This window comes from Danio aesculapii, chromosome 8 (genome assembly GCF_903798145.1).
Source record: "Danio aesculapii chromosome 8, fDanAes4.1, whole genome shotgun sequence".
Classification (NCBI taxonomy): Eukaryota; Metazoa; Chordata; class Actinopteri; order Cypriniformes; family Danionidae; genus Danio; species Danio aesculapii.
This window is the reverse complement of record NC_079442.1, coordinates 42,502,701-42,523,014: the sequence shown is the minus strand read 5'-3', so window position 1 is coordinate 42,523,014 and position 20,314 is coordinate 42,502,701. Positions and strand designations below refer to the sequence as shown.

Here is a 20,314-nt window from a genome sequence, read left to right as displayed (position 1 = left end):
AAAGCAACAGCACGCAATAGAAGCTATATTCTTCATATTATATGGAGTTTTTGTTCTAACCAACACTTATATTTACAATTTATATTTTAGAAATGGCAATTTCTTGCAGCTGAACAACAGAAACTGGCAATGATCACCTCAGGTACACATTGTGTGCTTTCTTTCAGTGTTAAATGCTAATAATGTGAGTTTGAATGCCATTTTACATGACATTTATTGCCATACAACTGAAAGCAGCAGCAGATAGTTCACCTCAGATCTTGAAAATAAAATAACTTTAGAACTGTGACTCTGTAAACCAACACATATGAATGATCCAGCATGTACATTTAATAATGTTAAAGAGGTTTAATATGTTTTAATTAGATTATAAACCTTCCTATTTCGTTGGAGTGCAGTGAGTGCACTATTCTGTGCTTCTGAATGGTTGTATTAAAATTTCTGTCATGTTTCGTCTGGTGCAAACAGGCAAATCGCTTATCACTGCAAATCTTGTCACGTAGCGTGTTGTTAGGACACGGGGTTACAATGTAACCTGCTCACCTAATGTTTACGTTCGTAATATTTATATTTGTCAATTAATAACCTCATGTGGAACTCTAAATCTGCGTTTCATTTTGGAGTCTGCTACTGTCCATCGGAGGACGCATTTTTATCGGGAATGCATAGAGCCTTTCTAACTAAATGAATGAAATAAGCAGTTTTCCAGAGAGAGCTGAAATATAATTGGCTAAACTGGCATTGGGCAGGTTTAAGAGACCAAAACCAAAAAGACAGGCGTTCCGGCATGTAACACACAGTTTCAAAGCAGAATATCTGACTTCAGCATTGTTTTTTAGATAAACAACAATATTCACTTAGCATGTTTCTTAAATATCTGCAAACATATGGTATTTTTATGCTTTAGAAGAGTCAAAAACTTACATACAGCACCTTTAAGTGACTCCTTAAAAAAACTTTCAGATTCAATAACACTGAATGTGCTGCATCGTATGTATAAATAAAGCCCCATCCTTTACCTGGGAGAGGATTTGAGCGTTGGGATATGACAGGTCATGTGGAAGACTTTGGGACAGTGATCACAGCACAGCAGTTCTCCTCCGTTCTGACAAACAGCACACCAGTCTTCATTCGGGTCATCTTCCTTTCCCGCAGTGGTCTGACTGTTAGCATTAGCAGTGCCGCCGCGCTGGCCTCCATTCGACCCGCTGGTCCCGTTGGTTAGAGGTGCTCTGGAGTTCGGGTTCGTGCAGGAGGAGAGATGAACGCTCTGTGGTTCAGATTTAACATTTTCACCAAGTGTCCTTAAAATGTCCTGGACTGAGCCGGTGGACACGGAGCCGAGGATGGGGAGAGGGGGAGTTAAACTTCCTTCTGGACTGCTCATCTGTGTGAGGAGGAAGAACAACAAAGGAAAGACATTGTGAAGAAAGAACAGGTTTAGCCTCTTGGGAGCCTGAGGGTCAAAATAAAAAACGTTCTGAAATTTTTTATTTTTTACTGGAAGCATTTTGAAAACACATTTGTACATATTTTCTTGTAGATATGGGGAAAAACAACCAACATTTTCAATCAGAGTTTCCATTTATTTTAATTGTTCCAAAAGAGTCCTCATGATAATATGTCCTCAAAATGATGACGAATGTGTCTCAGTATGCGTCTGTGAAGTAAGGGTTTCACAGACTAACCAACTGGTCGACTTTAAAGGGTCATGAAACCCCCCTTTTTTAGTTCAAGAATACCTCAGAATTTTACAAAAAAATGCTCCGAGATGGGCGTGGAGCAGCGCTGTGAGCAGAGGGTGGAGTGGGCGTGGCTGACAGTGAAGGTAAAAAACAATGGAGCGAACTGTCAGTTGGCTCACAAAATGAAACAAACCGTGAGGAGTTAAAATGTAAAGAAATAAACAGTAAGTAATGTAATGCCCTGCTACATTTGTCATTCATAATTTCATATACACATGGCCACAAATTGTTCTATCATTAAAAAGATAATCGTGTTTATATAAACACTATAAATAAGGAGGAATTCTCTCCTCCTCAGTCCTCGGGTCTGAATGCTGACACACTGGATAGCAATGCAGTCTCTTGCCCTGTCTATTCCAACCATTATCCCTTCCGGTAATCTGGAGGATTTTAAATGTGTGCGAACACAGCAACATGGATAAAGGCGATGTTTCTCAATGCAATTCTGATGGTAATGAACTCCACTGATAAAAGACAAAGTCCGCCATTCTCAAATTCTCATACAGCTCTCCCAACAAACATGCTTGCTGCAAATCAACAGCTTTGCTGTATCGGACAGCATCACGGGGAAAAACATGCAACAAACCCTGTGAATCATGGAAACAAACACATACGACTGCATCTCACCCAGTCATTGGAAAACTCTGCAATGAATAATAATGAGAAACCGACGCGTTATCACTTCACTTGCAGTTTTCAGTAACCGATTTTGATCCCACCCCAAAAATAATTTTAAACCCGGAAGACGAAATTAAAAATTATCTGACAAAAGCTTAAAATTATCCAGTTTTCCTCACAATTAAAGCTAACAGGTGATAACGTTGTCTTAACTGATGCTCAACACACACAAATCTGTTAACATCTAAAAAAAAAAAAAAGCTACTAATGCACAAGAAGGTGGGTCACTAAATGAAACTGCCCTCAGATTATTTAAAGGGCCCATAGTTTACCTCTTTTTTATGATTTAATATTAATATTATGGTTCTTCTGAGTGTGCCAGTTTAGGTTCAGTTTAAAACACAATTCAGATTTTTTTATTATAATGTGTTAAAAAGTGTCATGTTGGGGGCGTGTCCACAGCTCGCTGATTTATGGGTGTGTTGCTTCACATGTAAATTAGTTTCGGCTTCCTGCCAACGTAACAAGGGGGCGTGGCCATCAGCTCACCCGCTTTGCATTTGCAACAGAGTCTGACAGGCAGAGCTGGAGTGAGAGGTACAGCATTCAGTCGTACATGTAAGACTCAGACACAGACCAAGCAGAGAGTACAAAATCATATGTGTCTTTGTACAGTTTTACAGCCAACTGTGTGCTAGTTTCAAGTGCCGAGCTTGTACACAGAAACTAATAACCACGCACACTGAATTAACTTTGACTGAGGCACCAGATGCGCCGCTCGAAGCCGCGACACGGCACACCAGACACTCTCTGTGGCGCGGCAGAGACATGAAGTGTCCCGAATCGTCGCGCCACGCATTTTTGAATTTTAGCAGCGGTCCGTGGCGCACAGCCGTCGACTTGAGTGTACCCTGATAGAAACCTATGTTTAGAATTCTAAAACGCATGCTAGTTAAGATCACAGGGAGCTTCTGGGATCGCGAGAAATGCAAACGGCTGAAGTATAAGGTAGACTCGATGAGAAGTACACATGTTTGCAAACCTACCTAAAGATACAACCAATAATTCCGATTAGAGCGATAATGTGGAGAATATTGCTCTTGTGTTGAGCCCAATGAGCCTTGCATCTAAAAATAGAGCTAGGGTGTTCCTTTAGTGATATCGCTTCGACTCACGCTGAAAATGGCGGACGTGAATCAACAAACTGAGGATATGATGATGCGCCTGTCAATCAATATTGGTGGGCGGGGGGACCGCTTTCCTACGTAAAGTTGCGGTCGGTTTGAAATCCGCTTCAATTGGTCCACCGTTTTTTATGTTGTTAAATTGAAAAAAAAAGCACTGGGTGTGCTTATATCACCCCAATATGACAGTCTATACACCATACATGCACATATGGCTGTCCAAACAGCTTGAAAAGTAGATTTTTTACCATAGGTGCCCTTTAAAGTCATTTTTAAAATGTTCTTTTTCTTATGTCAGCATGAGAGATTCACGTGAGCTTTGAGGGAACTACAAATGCTAGTTAGGTCGCTCCATGCAAATAAAAATCATGTTTAAGCAAATGTGAAAAAGTAATGTGACTGGCTGTTGTCCTCTGCAAAGCGTAGATGCTGACATGTTTTGTGAATGAACCGTGAAGCACACAGAAACTGTGAAGTGCGCAGCAGCGGAGCTGTGACAATAGCATGTGTAGACATCATCTCAGGTGAATGCAGTGAAGATGTGCAAAGGAGACATCTGATAACCAAGATGAGCCAGTAGCCATGAAAAATGCAGGATTTTGAGCAGCTTTCTAGCGAGCACCATCATAGTGGTAAATATTCATCAGAGCAAGTCTTCTGTGTGTTATGCTGTTATGAAATAAGTTTACATGAATCGGTGTGCTGACGGCGTATGCATTACTTCTGTACTAAAATGTTTTTGCTACATTCTTACTAGAATGTGCAGTGATCAATGTGTTGACTGCAGTTATTTAGCAGCAAAATTAGCCCAGGTGCTAATGTTGCATTAATAAATAGGGATGCATCGATCCCAATACTTGGATCGGATATCGGTTCAATACCACACATTTTTGTTGGATCGGGTATCAGCCAGCTGGTACAAATCCAAATCTGATCTTGCGCGTTCACTATACTCCGTGTAATTTATATGCCAACAAAAGCCATGAAGGTAGCCTATTAAAAGTCACTAGAAAGTTGTCATGTAGGCCTACTATATCCCAAATGTTCTGAATTCATTCTATAGTTTAATGTGAAGTACAGATAAATATTCTGTGCTTAAATTCATGTTCAGTTCAGCGCTTCCCGCCGCCGCGCCGGTCAATCATTCTCCATTCATTCACAATGCAAACTGCATGTCGTGTTCATTCATTCATTCATTCATTCATTCATTCAGTGGAAACGGGCCATAATATGGTTTAGGTCCTCAAAGTAATTCACAAATATTTTCACTTTGTAAGAAGTTAATTTGAGGGAAAATGGAAATATGTGGGACTACGTTCTAAGAAAACTGTAAGCTAAAGGTGATTACCATACAAGCGCTCCGTCTGCCATCTTTAGTACGTTCAGTTTTGACGTTTGCTCCAGAATAGCTACATTCTTCCTCAACTCCTGGCTCCTGTTTGACCTTCACCTGGTCCACTGTGGTTCCAGAACTAAACACACACAAACATAAATGACAGGTTATAACTTTGCTTTGGAGACCACTCAAATGCATTCATATATATTTAATGAATATAAAATAAATATAAAAAATAATAAACAATTGTTGAATTTTTTACACTCAAAATGTAATCTCTGATCGAACACATCCCAGTATTTGAAAAGGTCAAAATAATTAGATTGTCGCCTTACAAGTAATATAATTCAAAACTCTTTAACAAGTATGTCTATTTTAAACATTAAAAATACTGCAGTGAACGCTGACCTGCCCCGACTGCCTGTGCTTGATGTACTGGATGGACGAGCTGGAGTGTGAGAATTAGATAAACCTGAAGAAAAAGTGACACAGAGAGTCTGTTAAAACACATCAAATCTACAGAAAAGTCACAAGTGAGCAAAAATTGTTCTAACTGGGGACAAAGCACAACTTAAATTACATAAAAAAGGTCTATTTAACTTCTTATAATACAATTTAATAAATGTAATAATTCTGTTAAATTCAAAGAGACAAAAAAAAAAACAAATACTACAACTTTATAAAACATCAACATAGTGCTCAAAATACGCCAATGAATAATGCTGACAAATACACACAATTCTGAATGTCAATTATGTCTCATAAGTAATTGCATTTAACAGTCTTAAGGGGTTTATTAACTCAAATATTTTACTAATCTTATTGACCATTCAATTTTGGATAGCAATTAAAAGCTCACGTAACACAACGTTTTAGAAAGTGGTTTATTTACATTTTGAAGTTTCTCATATAGTAATTATTTTTTCTATTTATTTAATTTCCACTTAAAATAGTCTTCGTTAACAATAACAACAGTGGTGCACAACAATTAAGATCATTTCAAATAATCATTGATCAAAACAAAGCAATAATGGTGAACTGCATGAATACGCTAGCGAGCTTTGGAGGCAGTTTGGTAGCACACCATTTGGGACGGAGCACAAATTCACGAGGGCAGCAGAATGCGGTCTTAGCCTCAGGGTTTGTGCATATGGTTGGACAGCAGATTATGCCATAAGGAACCTGAAGCGCTGAGCAGGAATTAATGGCGCCAGCAGAGCTAACACAGCCTTAGCCCTTGGGTTTTGGTGCATATGGTTGGTTGAATGATAGTTATAGCCATATAGTAGCTAAGGGGGCAGGGTAGTATGGTATATATAAGCATATCATACATACAAAAACGCGCATCTGCATGAATATTTCATGACATTATGCAAAACAGGCTAACCTATACAGACATTTAGATGCAAAACAATTCATGTCAACATTTTGCAGCAGAAATTTCCACATTTTCTCTGAAGTACCTGACGATCCTGGGGAATGTGTGGAAGGTCCCGGCGAGGGGTTTGTGGGTCCGACAGTAGGATATGCATTGGCAGAAATATACCGACTTAAGATATTATCCAGTGTGCTAGAACCGGCATCTTCAAGCTGGAGATAAAATAAATAAATAAACAAATAAATAAATAAAGTCTTTTTGTCTTATTTCTTTTTTTATTTTGTCATATTTAGTTTTCTCCTCCAACCTGAATGTCTCTTTTCATAAATAAATTATACAGTCAGTTTGAGCTTTGTTTAATTTAGCTTTGGTAAAGGAAGCATCTGCTATATGAAAACCATTATTAACAGATCCAAGTACAGAGATTGTCTTTGTCCTGTTGCCTTAGGTGCCTTAAACGTAATTATGTTTAGGGGTTTATTGCATTTGGGCCTTAAAAGTTATTACACTTAATTGCTTTATTAGATTTAGGCCCACAAGTTATTAAATTTAGAATCTTTATTGCATTTCCACCCATTTATTAGATTTGTACCCTCATGATCACACTTTCTGGGATCTGAACTTGCAATCTTTGACTAATCGGGCCAGGTCTATAACTGCTAACTTAAAGGGATAGTTCACCTTAAAATTAATTTTACCTCATCATTTACTCATCCTTCACTTGTTCAAAATTTGAGTGTCTTTCTTCTGGTGAACACAAAAGAATATATTTTAAAGTGTCATGAAACACCAAAAGGAATTTTTTTGAGATGTTGACAGTCATATATCTGTCCCACATTGCTAAAAACACTATTAGGACACATATTTAGCTAAACAGTGAAAATTGGTTGTTTTTGCGTTGTTTAGAGCAAATTCGTTCTTCCGGTTTAAAAAGAAATTTTGAAGATACGTCACAGCAATTAGATCATTGTGTAAATTCCAGCATGGAGATTGGCTTATTGTACCAGCCAGTACAAAGTGGTGTCATTGAGTTTTCAGCACATCTGTTCATTAATTCATGAAAAAGACTTGGTTCGAACCAATCAGTGCGCTCTATTGTGAACGAGATGCAACTTCATTAATCTGCACGATATAGCTTCAGAGACTCTTTTTACCCATTACAGTGTTCAGAGAGACGCCATGTTGTGTTGCCAACCGTAAGAATTGTTCAGAGACCCGGGTTGTCAGTGTTAGGTTCATAAATGTGCCGCAATGAAGGTTTTGTTTCCATTTCCCCACGATGAGAGCACAGCTCGCGTGTGGACCCACATTTGTGGATAACAGTGGTCTGCTAACACGCGACAGAAACATGTTTGTAAGGAACATTTTTTACCCGAGAGCTTTTCGCATCTGGAATGGCGAAATCCGGATTTGTCACTCGTCTTCTTTAAAACAAAAAGACACGGTTCCAGTTTGTGTTGATTGTCCTGTCTCCACAGATTTGATAAGTGTGTGACCAGTGTTATTTGTTTGTTTATTCAGATGGCAAAGTTAGTTAGTATCGTCAGCAGTACTCTTTCAGTTTTTATAGACATACCTTAGTCAAAATTATTTAGTTACTAAGTTAACAGTCATATTAATACAATGGACTGAAAATCCTCCACTTCAACACAGCTCTCAGATACGATGTAAATGCTGCTCTCTGAATTGCTGTTCATCTCCCCTGCGTTTGTGTTGCCGCTGTGAAAATCAGCCCTAGTGCACGTACTGAAACTCCCCTTTTCATGCAAACCCTTCCCTCTTTCGTCACTCATCATTCCCACCTACATTCCCAACCTTTTTTCCAAACTAGAGGTGTGAAAACACCCTGCTGAGACAGGGGGTTTCATGGTCCTTTAAAGAAATCTAATTACTGCCAACTACTGGCTTTCATAATCCTTTTTTCTTACTACGCATTCTTCAGAATAGCTTCTTTTGTGTTCAACAGAATGTGTTCAAATGAACGAAAACATGTTTAAAACTACATGAGGAAGAGTAAATCATGAGGTTATTTTCATTTGTGGGTGAACTATGCCTTTAAATTGATAAACCGCAATAGTAAAGTCACATTGAGTCATCTAGCAGATGCTTTTGTCTTACAATGGAGAAAGCATTCAGCGATTCAACAAGAGGCAATACACACAAGAAGGAACTGTGTAACGGTCTGACTGAGTTGGGGTTCCAACTTATAAATTTAGAAGTAAAAATTGTAATATATATATTTATAAAGTCAGTGCTATATAGGATATAATAGAAGTATAATAACATTAGTAACCCTTTTTAGTGCTAAAGACAAAAATAAATCGAACAGCACTAAACCAGTTTAAACTGCATTCGATAGAGAATTAAGTGCTAAATTCAGGAGTGTATTTTATAGAGCGAAGAGTGTTTCTACAGGTGGTTTGTCAAGCACACTTTAAATGCACAATGTTTTTTTTTACCTGAATAGGAGGGATGTCGGGCAGGCAGGGCAGATTCTCAGGGTTGGTGACTGACGGTATGAGCTCTATAGGGGTGATAACAGGACTGGAAGGGCCACGGTGAATATGGGCATTGGCCATACTGGCACTGGTGGGACTGGTGGGGTTGGCAGCACTAATGTTGTGAAGCGACGCCACGGGGAATGGACCCGCATGCCCAGGATTAGAGTGCTGAGAGGGGGGAAAAAGAGGGACAGGTGTTGGAAAACGGCAAAACATTTTTCAAACAGCTGGTACATTTACATATTTCTGAAGGCAGAATATGGTGTGTGTGTGTGTGTGTGTGTGTGTGTGTGTTTGTTTCAAAGACAAAAGGCATATTTAGAACAAGAAACATTTCATATTAAAATATTAAATCCTTATTCATATTAAATAAATCATATTAAAACCTTTACAATTACATCATCCATTTAGCTGGTGCTTTAACCCAAAGTGACTTACAAATAGTAAAAAAAAAGCACTTAAATTCAGAGATCATCACTATATAGAAGTCACGACAAGTTCAAGTTAGTTTAGCATATTTGTAATATTACTGAGTGTGTTCGTAGGAAATTATCTGGTGCACATGGACAGGACAGAGTGTTTTACACTGGTGGTTTATCAAGCCCATTCATCTGCATGGAGCACACTCGAGATTGCACAATATTTTCCCAATAACATGGAATGTTAATAGTCTGATGCATATGGAGAAGAAAGTGTGTCTCCTACAGGTGGTTTGTCAAGCTCACTCACTTATGTGAGGTACAATCACAGTCTAATGTAGGCCTGTCACAATAATCAATATATCGACTTATTGCACAACACATGGACATGACTTCAATTATTTTAGGTGATGCAATACATATCACCAATACATAAAAAACAATTCTAACAACATTTTAGCTGATTGTGCAACATCTCTACCTCTATTAGAGGTGTCAGTGTTAGTATGGCTAAAAAAACACTATAGTATTACTATAAATCACTATAGTATATTTTCATTTGCCTGACAACTTTAAATGGATCTGGCAGCAAATATCGCAGCCTCTGGTACATTTTACTTTTTTTGTTAACATTTATTATTATCTATTTAGGATATGCGTTTTCACATTCTGATTCCAATGGCTTAAAATATTTATTAAAAATATTAAATTGTTAAAATGACTATAATTAAATGAAATCTTCTTAAGAATTAAATATAGTGTTCTTTGTAAGAGTGTATTCACATTGTGATGATAGTATATTGTCATTCTGACATTGTATAGTGAGCAGCATAAAATGGTCTTAAAATGACAATAATATCGTTTATCGCAATATATTTTGGTGCAATGATATATGGTACAACAGAAAATAGATATCGTGACAGGCCTAGTCTAATGTGCAATTCTATTCAAGGATCACAGTGCAGCTGCAAAATAATAATTCACTGTCATTTTAAATCTTACTTTACCACTATAGTATGTATCATAAATACTTACATTACCGGTATCCTTCAAACCACTAGGTTTGGCAACAAGAACTATACTAGCTACACTAGGTAAAACAGCAAGGCAAAGTACTTTTTCTCATACAAAAACATAGTATAAAAAGAGTAAGTCTTTATATTAAACGTTACATGTTAGAATAGTAATGTAGAAGTAGCAGCAAGTATTATTATTAGTATTTCATATTACTCACTACTAAGTCAAACTTAAGAGTTTAATGTTAAAATAGGATTTATTAAGGTTTTGTTGATGTGACAGTGAACTAGAGAAGATACATATAACATGCTATTTTATTTCCCTGCTGTCTTCAGCGATTGATTGATTTAGCTTTTATTTAATTCAGATTCTCAACAGCGAAGTAGAAAAGAGTAAAGGTCCATTCAAGCGACGAGCGACCGTTCATTTCAACGGAGAGTGAGCAACATCTGGTGACCTTTGTCTACGCGAGCGACAACAATCGTTGGCGACAAGATGGGCCTGTCGAGTGACACGACAAAGTTGTGGATACTTCATCTTTATGCAAATGAAGAGCGACTTTCTTGAGCGACAGCCAATAGGAGCACCAGTAGAGCTCACATGATCCTCTCTCAGCTCCCACAGAGGCTGGTTGTATTCTCTGTGCTGTAGATCTACACAGACCTGCAATTGCAGTAGATAAATAGCCGCAATGACAGAGAACACACTTTTTCTCTTGATTATCTTTGTAAATCAGCGTTTATGTATTGATTCCATTCATATTTAGTGTCTCCTCTGAAAAATGTTTACTTTCAGCGGCACGTCAACTCATTCGCTCTCTGTGAATATCACCATAAACATTACCTGAGGAACCTCAACGTGGGAATGCACACGATGGTTCAATCGGCACCCAGAGCGACAGGCAGCTACAAAGTCGCTGCTAGTGTGAATGAGGCATAATGTTGTAGCATATGATTTTTTGTGGTTTTGTGACCTGCAAAAGTCTTGACTAACCTGTCTTTGAAGCTGAGGTTGCATCATGGGATACGGCTGGCCATTGAGTCGAGGTTGAGCAGAAGGCATGCGGTTCTGCGCTGACACCATGCGCAGGTGATGAGGTGGAAACATGTGGGAGGAGCCATTAACTCCACCCCTGTGGAGGGCCTGCATACTTATGAGTCTCGGAGGCTGAAAACACACATAGAGAAAGAAATTACATCCTGTTCTATTAAAGGGCTCATTAACTCTTATTTTGTAGTGTTCTATGAGGTCCGCTTAAATCGTTATTATACTTTTTACATCAAAAAACATCATCATTTACAATTAAAGTTATTTTCTGTCCTGTTTTGAGCCCCTCATCAGAACATTCTGTTTGAATACTGCATGTGCAAGAGATTACAGATCAAGTAAACACCCACTGCTGACAGTATTCAGAAGAAAAGCTGTGTGCACATTCACAAGTCAAATTCTGCATGTGTTTGGCAGCCTACATTCTTTAGGATTTTGGTCAAAAACACATGAATACTCAGTAAATATTAAACCAGTTGTAATTACAGGCAAAGCAAAAATGATCACATAATAAAACTCAATCACACTTGTTGGTGCGACTTCACTGTCAGATCTAATATAGCCACAGCTATATTAGACATTCAATCTTTCTGAAACCTAGCAGAGATTTGTGCCTGGTTTATAAACCAACCATATTCTTACTGACACAGTTTGAAACTTTATTAAAAATACATTTCATCCACTATCTTAAAGAGCATCTATTATGCCCCTTTTTACAAAGATGTAAAATAAGTTTCTGATGTCCCAAGTCTGTCTATGTGAGGTTTCAGCTCGAAATATCCCACAAATAATGTTTTATAACTCTTTTGCTACTGAGTGGTAAAGTACAGTACGATATGGGTCACCTTTGTCAGGCTTGCATTTCCACTGCTAAAAGAGTATCAATGGTGAGCGTGGTGTATGACAAAGTTTCAGTCGACGTCATTCTCACTCCAGAAAATGTCATAAATGCTTTATACAGATAAATACTTGTGTATAAATGTTCATGACTAACCTTTCTATCAACATGATTTAATCATAACTGCAGATCAATGATTCCCAGCCATTCCCAGTTCATAATAGTCCAGAAGGTGATGATAATAGTTAAACATGGCAGTTTGTTCATGTTTTAGGTTGAAAGAATCTTTGCTCCTTTGTTTTTTATAGCTTCTCCTTAGTTTTTTCGCACGTCAGTCTTGCGTGTCTGTTTATGACAGGATCGGATGTCAGAAGCACTTCAATAATCACATTATTATCATCAGCTCAAGAACTTTGTTATTTCAAACATAGATGCGCACGTGAGCGCAAGCGAGAAAGCGAAACCGTTCGCGCTTTAGACAGCCTTGTAAAAAAAACTACGGGACACAGGGAAAAATCCGCTCTTCTTCTTGGCTTTGTGGCTGTTTATCAAGATGACGACAAGGTTTGTTTGAGCTCGGGTCGACCACGGCTCATTTTAATATGTATATAGTATTACGTGTATTTTCTCGGCTGTGTATTTAAAACTGGCGGTTTCTTTGTTTTCATTCTGCTAGTTGCACGAGCGAGTGACGCATCTCTGTAAACTAATAGTGTTCAGTTGCACGTCTAGCTCTGCCTTTTGGTACCCTTTTGGCATGCTAGGTACCCTTTGCAAAGGGTACCTAGTACCTGTCATTTTGATGGTTTTAAATTCACATGAAATTGTGCTCTATTTAAAAGAGGGCGGAGCTTCAAATGCTTGTGTGTCAGCATAGTGGCAGATTTAACAACAAGGCTAATGTCTCATGCAAATGAGGGACAGGTTGGCACTAATGGGCGGGGCTTTCCCCCTCTGATGACATGTACAAAGGAAGAATGTCAATCAAAGTGTTCCTGCAGACTGTTTTTAATCACATCTGATTATAAAAAAAAATAAATGAATCAATTTTTACCATTAAAAGCAGGCTATATTCCCAGACTGTTGCCACACAACTGTGTTTAAACCCCTCACGTAGTAGTCCCCCTTTAATGTTGGGATCAGATAGCAGGCAATGGGGAAAAAAAGTTTTTTCACGCTGATTGTAATAATTCGGTTTCTGCATAGATCTCCATGTGACTGATCATCTTCTGTTGAGCCAGAATTTAACCACACTATTCCAAAAGTAAATGTTACCACAGTGCAATAAATGTGCATATTTGTTCAGGATGTTAAACTGTCTGATTTGTTTTATGCTACAGTAAAATGTGGTGGTTCACTTTCTTTTGCCTGAATTAATGACTAGGTAATAAGTAGGGCCAGACGGAATCTGCGGACAATTTTTGCTATTGCTGCGGAGAATTTTGGTAAAAATCTGCGGATTTCTGCTGAATTATTTTGGGAATATCATAACTAAAACCTTAATATGTGAAATAAAAAATATTATCTTTTTAACTTTTATTTAATGTTTAAAATGCAAATCCAATTTGATTCACTTTATTTGGTAAACAAAACAAGTCTCTCATATAACATATTTACTAAAAGACAGAAAAAATTACTGTAAAAACTGCATTGTACATAAATCAGATGAACATTTTCAAATTAGTCAATAATAATACTGTAATTAATTTAAAAAGTGAATAAATATAGATTTACATACATTTACTCAAGTAAATAAACAGAATTAATGATGGGCTAAAAATCTGCGGAAATCTTCAGATTTTGTGTGGGCCTAGTAATAAGTCTTTATTATTATTATCATGCCACTACATTTCATATTTGTCTTCAATATCACACAGCCCTGGTAAATATTCAAAAAAAATGTTCTTTGACAAATATTAAGATTATGTTTTAAGACTTGATTGTGCAACCAGCTTCACGAGCACACACAGTTGTCCTGGTGCAGAACAAACCAGACATGTAAAGTAGGAAAGAGCTAATCCCTAACTTACCGGTTGCTGTATCATCTGTGGAGCTCCTTGTCTGGGATGCTGGGACATCTGAGAGGCGATGCGCATCTGCTGCTGAATTTGTTGCTGGTGTTGCTGCTGCTGCTGTTGTTGTTGTTGTTGCTGCTGTTGTTGTTGTTGCTGCTGCTGCTGTTGGTGTTGTTGGTGTTGGTGTTGTTGTTGTTGGTGGTGTTGGTGTTGCTGCTGGTGTTTCTGAGCAATCGCTGCCTGCTGCATGTGCTGCAGCCTCAGCTGGGCCAGGTTGATCTGTCCTGAGTGCTTACCTGGGTGGTTGTGACCAGGAGAGATCTGCTGATTGACCATCATGTTGGACGGAGGAGCAGTAGGAGCAACTTTTTCAATGACTAGATTGCCTGAATGAAAAAAAGAGAGAACATCAAAAATATTGCCAGAACAAAAAGGTGAAAATGCATAAATAAAATCAAATAAAAAGAGATCAAATGTATTATGATATAATGGACCTTGTTTATTTTTAAAAATGATTTTAAAAAGGCTGTAGTATATTTCAGAAAAAAATAACACTTAAAAAGAAGATAAAATATTAAATAAAAATGGCCAGAACAAACATTAATCAAAGCATGTAAAAACGCCTGTTCACACCAAGTCTGAAAAAAATGTAACTGATAGAAATTTAATAAATGAGAAAATAAAATTGGATAAACAGCATTTGTTAAAAAAATAAATGGTAAAATGATGCCTAGAAGGTCAAGGCCATATCCCAATTCCACCCCTTAGCCCTTTCCCTTGTCCCAATTTTCTTTAGCTTGAAGGCGTAGGGCTAAGGGGAAGAGTTAGATATCCCTCGAAACAGAGACTTCTCAGAATACAGCAGCATGGCTGCACATGGAAGTCAGGAGATGCAAAAAATTATATTCTTGTCATCATTATGAATTTTTACAACAAACAAACATATGTTTTAATACATTAATAACGGCGTTTGTGTTTTACAGCCATGCTTTTAAAAAAAAAGTCTAAAACAAAAACCGCTAAATTTTGATATCTATAATCTCTAATAATAACTCCTGTATAGCAGTCTCACAACATTCGGTCACTCGATGACACTTGAATACCCTGTCAGAAAAGTCTAGTGGCTGGAAATGAGCTTTTTACAGTGTCTGCTATAATGTTAATGTAGTTTTCGTGTTAACATAAATGAATATGGCCACGGTGTAAATACACAGTACAGTTACGATCTTATTGCCACATTATATCATTATGACAACATGATATTGTTGCCTTCCTGAAGATAAATACCAAAAAAAAAAAAAAAACGCAACAGCAGTTGCGATCGTCAATCTCATATGAAGCAAGAGATAGCAATGGCATATGATGACGTGTGCAGGTGTTGTAGTGGTGTCCCATTTCTTAGGGGTAAATTTTGAAGCACTTCCCCATCACACTCTGAGGACCAAGGGGAAGGGGTATAAAAATAGAATTGGGATTGGGCCTAATATTGCACAAACGGAAGGAAAGATTTCTGCCAACCTTTAAACAATGGCTTATGGAACTTTTACACCAATTGACCTTAAGAAAAATATGATATACTCTAAGTGGCTGTACTGATATGTTTTTTCTCAACCTGTTTTAGATCACATAAAGAAGATGGATGCATCGATTATTTTAGAAGAGTAGAACTTTTCCTTTTTTTTTTCTTTTCTTTTCTGTTATATATTAATACACCTTTTACTTAATATTACTATATATTTGTATTTTATTTTTATATTATTCATATATTTTTATAGAAAATAAAAATAAAGATGAGTGCGACGAGTTTTGTTTGCTCTAAAAAAAATAAAAAGCTACTTGTACTGCATGTTTGATATTTAACATGTTCAATGAAAATAAAATGGTAAATAATACAGTATGGTGTTCTAAAAAACTAAAACTTAAATCCTGCATTAGGATATTACAGACAAAAAAACAAAAAAGTGATCAGTGGACTTTAAAGCATGAAATGCATTTTTACATTTAATTGGGAAAGAAAACCCTGATTAATAAAATAATTATAATCAACACTGAGGACAAACTGCATCACGGAGCACCTGAATAGAGTGTTATGACAACAGTAGGGGTGTAACAGATCATGGTTGATCCGTGATTCGTACAGATCACAACCCACGGTTCGGAACACGTGACCTGCGAATACACAGTACCGCAAATTTTTCACAGTACTGAATATTTTTACAACTTATTTTAATTCAGCTGATTAGTTCTTCATTTTATTTTTTAATCAAATTACAGCATCTAAGTTATGTTTGTTAAAACCAAGTGTCTTGCAGTGCTGTTTTTGTAATAAATGGAAAGCAAATGACATTTGCCTCCTTTTTTTGGCTGATGCAAAAAATGGTCTGATCCGTGACAAAAAAAAAATTATGTGATCTGAACAGGGAGATTTGTGATCCGTTACAGCACTAGATATTGATATTGCAAATTAAATTAAATTAAATTAAATTAAATTAAATTAAATTAAATTAAATTAAATTAAATTAAATTAAATTAAATTAAATTAAATTAAATTAAATTAAATTAAATTAAATTAAATTAAATTAAATTAAATTAAATTAAATTAAATTAAATTAAATGTTTTAAAAAAAATTGGACTTGGTACAAATGGGCTTTTGGTCTCAATATGCTATAAAACCAGATTTCAGATGCATGTTAAGTCAGTACCAAGGTTAACCACATTCTTGGCCCAGAAGGTTGGGTCGCAGAAGAAGCGAACTGCTCCATTAGCTGGAGGTACAGCATCCACACGGGCCTTCATAATCAGACGCAGCTGATACGTGATCTACAGTGCCAAATAACAAAAACAAAGGAAAGAATAATCAACAATAGCAATGTTGTTTGTCATTTTAGTAATTGAACTAAACAAGGCTCCGACTCGGATTAAACAACATGATTTCAAATACAGCAACGTGATTGAAATAATGAACACAGCATTTGTAATTGCTGACGGGTGAAGTTCCAGTACATAAGACACATTAGTGAATGTTAGAGAATCTTGTTTTTGTGATAGATTTAAGCATGGCTGACCAGTCTCTTGCTGTAGAGCAGGGCTGTGCTGCTGCCGTTAGTGATGGCCCAGTTGGTGAAGTTGAGCACATGGATGATCTGCTGGGCCAGAACACCGATGTCCCTCTGTTGGCTCAGCAGCTTTATGCTCCTCTCTTTGGTCACACTCTGTAGATGGAGGAAATCAAGAGGAACAAGAATAACATTAGGGATGACTCAAAAGAAAGAAAAACTAATTGGTCTTAAGAATAGATTTAGGTAATAATATTTTACTGGTTATTTTGCAAGATGAAAAGTGCAATGTAAAAGCTTAACTAGGTTAATTAGGCAAGTTATAATAATTAGGCAGGTCATTGGACTACAATCAATCAATCCATTCAATGTTCTATCCATCCATCTATCTATCTATCCATCCATCCATCGATCATTCATCCATCTATACATCTATCCATCCATCCATCCATCACCTATCTATCCATGCATCATCCATCGTTCTATCCATCCATCTATACATCTATCTTTATATATCCATCCATCCATCTATCCATGGGTAATAATAATAATAATAATAATAATAATAATAATAATAATAATAATAATAATAATCAGTTTTTACATAGTTTTATTTTTTTATTCTAACCAAACTAAAATAAGATTTTAAAAAATAAATAAAAAAAAGAGAAAATACTATGACAACAAAAAATAAATAAAATAAAAAAGAGGGCTAATAATCGTGTCTTCAGCTGTATCCAGAATTTAAAAAATTTTCCAGATTACAATTTCACAAAATGTCTTTTTTTCTGGACATTTTTCAAATAAAAGAAACAATATGTCATATTTTAGCATAAAAAAGTACAAGAATGATTACAAAAACATAACATATTTAATTGACTTCAATTACCCCAAATGTTTGTTTGTGTAAATTCACACAAATATATGTTTTTAACCAGCTTTCTTTTTTCAAACAGTCACTTTTACTACCGCAGAAACCATGCAAACCCAAGAGCTCATATCCTAAAGAATGTGGAATTGACTATGCCTATATGACTAGCCTTAATCTGAAGACAACAATAATATGATTAAGATGTTTACATGAGCTGCTTTTTGAACAATCTTTTCATGATCCCGTTTTACATGTTATAGCACATAATTTGATTAACATCATTGCCTCGGTAGGTGCAGAGAATACTGTCAAACAGCCGTATGTGTATGGAGTATCCTGTCGCCAAATGCAGCGAAAATCCTACATGACGGTAATAGTTTCATTGCGGCGTTATGTCTGTAGTGCACTTCAATAATGCAATTAAAATAGGAATACTTCACATGTCTGTCATTTCTGTTTAGTTTGATTATGACTTTAATCGGATTAAGGTGATCAAAATAAAAAAAATTTACATGGTAAACACTTAATCAGTATTGTCTTAATCGCATTAAAATCGGATTATTGTTGTCCATGTAATCACTCAATGTCTATGTTATTGTTCTAAATAAGCTCCATTTGCAAACTCTGCATATAGTACCTGTGACATCAGGTGTGCCCATGGCCTCTTTTGCTTTTACTTAACTTGAGGAGCAGCTTTATCAGTCATGAGACGACTAAAAATTCTCTGCCAATATAACATAATTAAACACAGTGCCACCAGCAGGGATCATTCATCACACAGCGGTGTGAATTGCAGTCAGAGGCGTCGACTGGGTCTAATTTGGGTTAAACCCTAAAGAACGCTGTTGTAGGTGTCGGACAACAGCTCCGATTGCCAATTTACATTTTTCACTTTTTGTCACTTTCATTTAGCCTGTCTAAATCCATCCGTCTCAGTGCCAAAAATTCATCCTTAAATATGTCATCCTTATCCTTCAGATGTTGATGCATTGTTGAGTCCCTCACAGAGGGGTTTGTTCCCGTCCTGCAGTATTCATTATTATTATTTATTACATATTTATTGCCACATCAGCAACTTGTGTCTATTTCGTGGCCAAATGGATATACATTAAAATATTACATGATAAAAACAAATTCGTATTATACTAAAACAGTTACTTAGACAAATAGATAAAATATAAATAGATAAAATTCCCACAAAAATGTATTCAAAGTTAATAATGATTTTTCAGTTCTATTTTTTATTTAAAAAAAATTGTAAACTCTTCCTGGTGGTACCTTTTTAAAAATGTCCATCAAAGTACTCTCCTTATAAAAATTTTGTCTAATGGAATTTAGACTTCTACATTCCAACAAAATATGTTTGATGGTAAGAGCAGTCTGGCAGTAATTACATTTAGGTGATTCTTCGTTATTTAATAAATATGAATGTGTCAACCTAGAATGTCCAATTCGACATCTGGTATAGACCGTCTAATCATGCCTGGTCTCAAAGTTATAATTTGCTAAATGTCTTTCATTTATTTTCAGGTTAATTTCATGTAATTTGTTGTTGATGTAGTTGTCCCATTCTCTTTGCCATGTTTCGTTTATGTACAAATTGATGTTGGGTTTCTGCAGTATTCATTGGCAAACTGCTCATTCATTCTTGCATTAGCAGTTTTTCTCCAAATAACACCGTCAGTAAAGCTTCCCCCGCAGCACTTCAAGTGACAAAACTCACACTGAGTGGTTACTATAAAAACTTCACCTTGTTTTCACTGGGTCTTAACATGCGATAAGAAATCCAATTAACATTGGGATACAAAATCCATCTCGGCTGACCATTTGTGATCGGATCACCAGAGACTGATTTGGTATCTCAATACATTCACTAGACGCATGCTAAAGAGGCTCTAATATGCTTTTCACACTTTAAAACTTGCTATAATGCTGTAGAATGACTAACAAAGCAGAGTTACAAAGAAACAAGTCACTCAAAAAAGGAGTCATTCGGTATATCAGTAATTACTATTTTTGAAATGCTTCTGGGAATGTACCCCTCCCAATCTCCCTTAAATCTAAGTAGGGCTGGGCACGCACAAGATAATCAAGCTGATTTTGAGCCGATTTCTCTCCTTCTGAAATTCCTGTGGTGTAAGACGTTTTAACAGTGACTTAATTTGATCGAAATCTGAAATATCTAACATGTTTAATAATTACGATCAGAAACCCCAAGGACAAATTTGCATACGAGCTGGAGATTATCACGTGAAATGAAGCAACATCCAATCAGAAAGCAAGCTGAC

General features: G+C 36.6%; 1 protein-coding gene across 2 annotated transcripts in view; it reads right to left on the bottom strand.

The window, feature by feature from the left end:
• Window positions 1–20,314, bottom strand: part of trim33 (tripartite motif containing 33) — a 52,910-nt gene that overhangs the window by 12,060 nt on the left and 20,536 nt on the right. For both annotated transcript variants that reach the window (XM_056464019.1, XM_056464020.1), the window contains exons 7-15: window positions 17,165–17,311; window positions 16,802–16,919; window positions 14,114–14,484; window positions 11,192–11,365; window positions 8,721–8,930; window positions 6,347–6,473; window positions 5,292–5,355; window positions 4,896–5,019; window positions 1,020–1,387 (exon numbers count right to left, since the gene is read on the bottom strand). In XM_056464019.1, coding sequence (XP_056319994.1) covers window positions 1,020–1,387; window positions 4,896–5,019; window positions 5,292–5,355; window positions 6,347–6,473; window positions 8,721–8,930; window positions 11,192–11,365; window positions 14,114–14,484; window positions 16,802–16,919; window positions 17,165–17,311 — 1,703 coding nt within the window. The remainder of the gene's footprint in view (window positions 1–1,019; window positions 1,388–4,895; window positions 5,020–5,291; window positions 5,356–6,346; window positions 6,474–8,720; window positions 8,931–11,191; window positions 11,366–14,113; window positions 14,485–16,801; window positions 16,920–17,164; window positions 17,312–20,314) is intronic.